At 38.1% G+C, this 894-nt stretch overlaps 1 protein-coding gene across 1 annotated transcript in view; it reads right to left on the reverse strand.

Annotated features, from left to right (window-relative positions):
* Positions 1–894, reverse strand: part of LOC119591942 (putative uncharacterized protein DDB_G0277255) — a gene marked incomplete in the record, with an annotated part of 25,369 nt that overhangs the window by 6,213 nt on the left and 18,262 nt on the right. Inside the window, 1 exon segment of the mRNA XM_037940696.1 lies at positions 97–305. Coding sequence (XP_037796624.1) covers positions 97–305 — 209 coding nt within the window.

Below are 894 nucleotides of genomic sequence, written 5' to 3' on the forward strand. Positions count from 1 at the left end.
CCTATTCTGAAGAATGTGGGGATGGTTATATTACCATACCCACATTCTTCACCCATCTGAAAATAAGCCCAAAGTAAATATGACATCACCACAAACCTAGGGAACTCCGGGGTGTTCCTCTTCGAAGGGGGATTTTTCTTCCCTGATACGATGCGGTACTGGACGCTGTGGGTGTTTGCTTGGAGGTGCTTCAGGTTCTCACTCTGACATGCCGCCCATTCACTTATGTCATACACGGCTCCCTCCATACACGCAAAGTACCTCCATCGAAGGCCTAGCATAGTGCTTTCTGCCCATATGTCACCCTGTGAAACCGTGTAGGTGTATTAACAGTTTGGTTGTTTACATCATCCAAACATCATGTACAGTGGTTAATGACAGTATTTGCCTTAAAAGCAAAATATTAAATAAAAATCTATATTAAACAATATCCATGTCACTACATTTAATGTCCATCAATTCTTTTCCAATCATTAATAAATAAGTATCAAACTCCTCCTTGACTAACATCCCTATAACCTTAGGGTTTAGTAGGGTTGTGTGGCTGACCAGTGGTATTGTTTATATCCTGCATGTATTGTGCCTACAGCATTTAATCAAATACTTGCTGACATAAAACAAAACACTATACAAGCAAACATGTTCCTACACCCAAAATGACTCTTAAGGTAGGCCCCAAGTCAGTCCAAATTACTGCTTCACTTTGGGGATTCTCTGTATAAAACATTCAAGATAACATCAACTTGAATCTGAGAAGACCAAAACTGATAAATCTTCCTCTTAACTGAAGAAAATTCCTAATAACAGTATTCATTCTACTATTCACAGAAAATTAAAGATGTGATGGAAAGCATTTGTATGAATATACAGAGTAGATACTTATCTGAAAATAAC

Source organism: Penaeus monodon, chromosome 29 (genome assembly GCF_015228065.2).
Source record: "Penaeus monodon isolate SGIC_2016 chromosome 29, NSTDA_Pmon_1, whole genome shotgun sequence".
Classification (NCBI taxonomy): Eukaryota; Metazoa; Arthropoda; class Malacostraca; order Decapoda; family Penaeidae; genus Penaeus; species Penaeus monodon.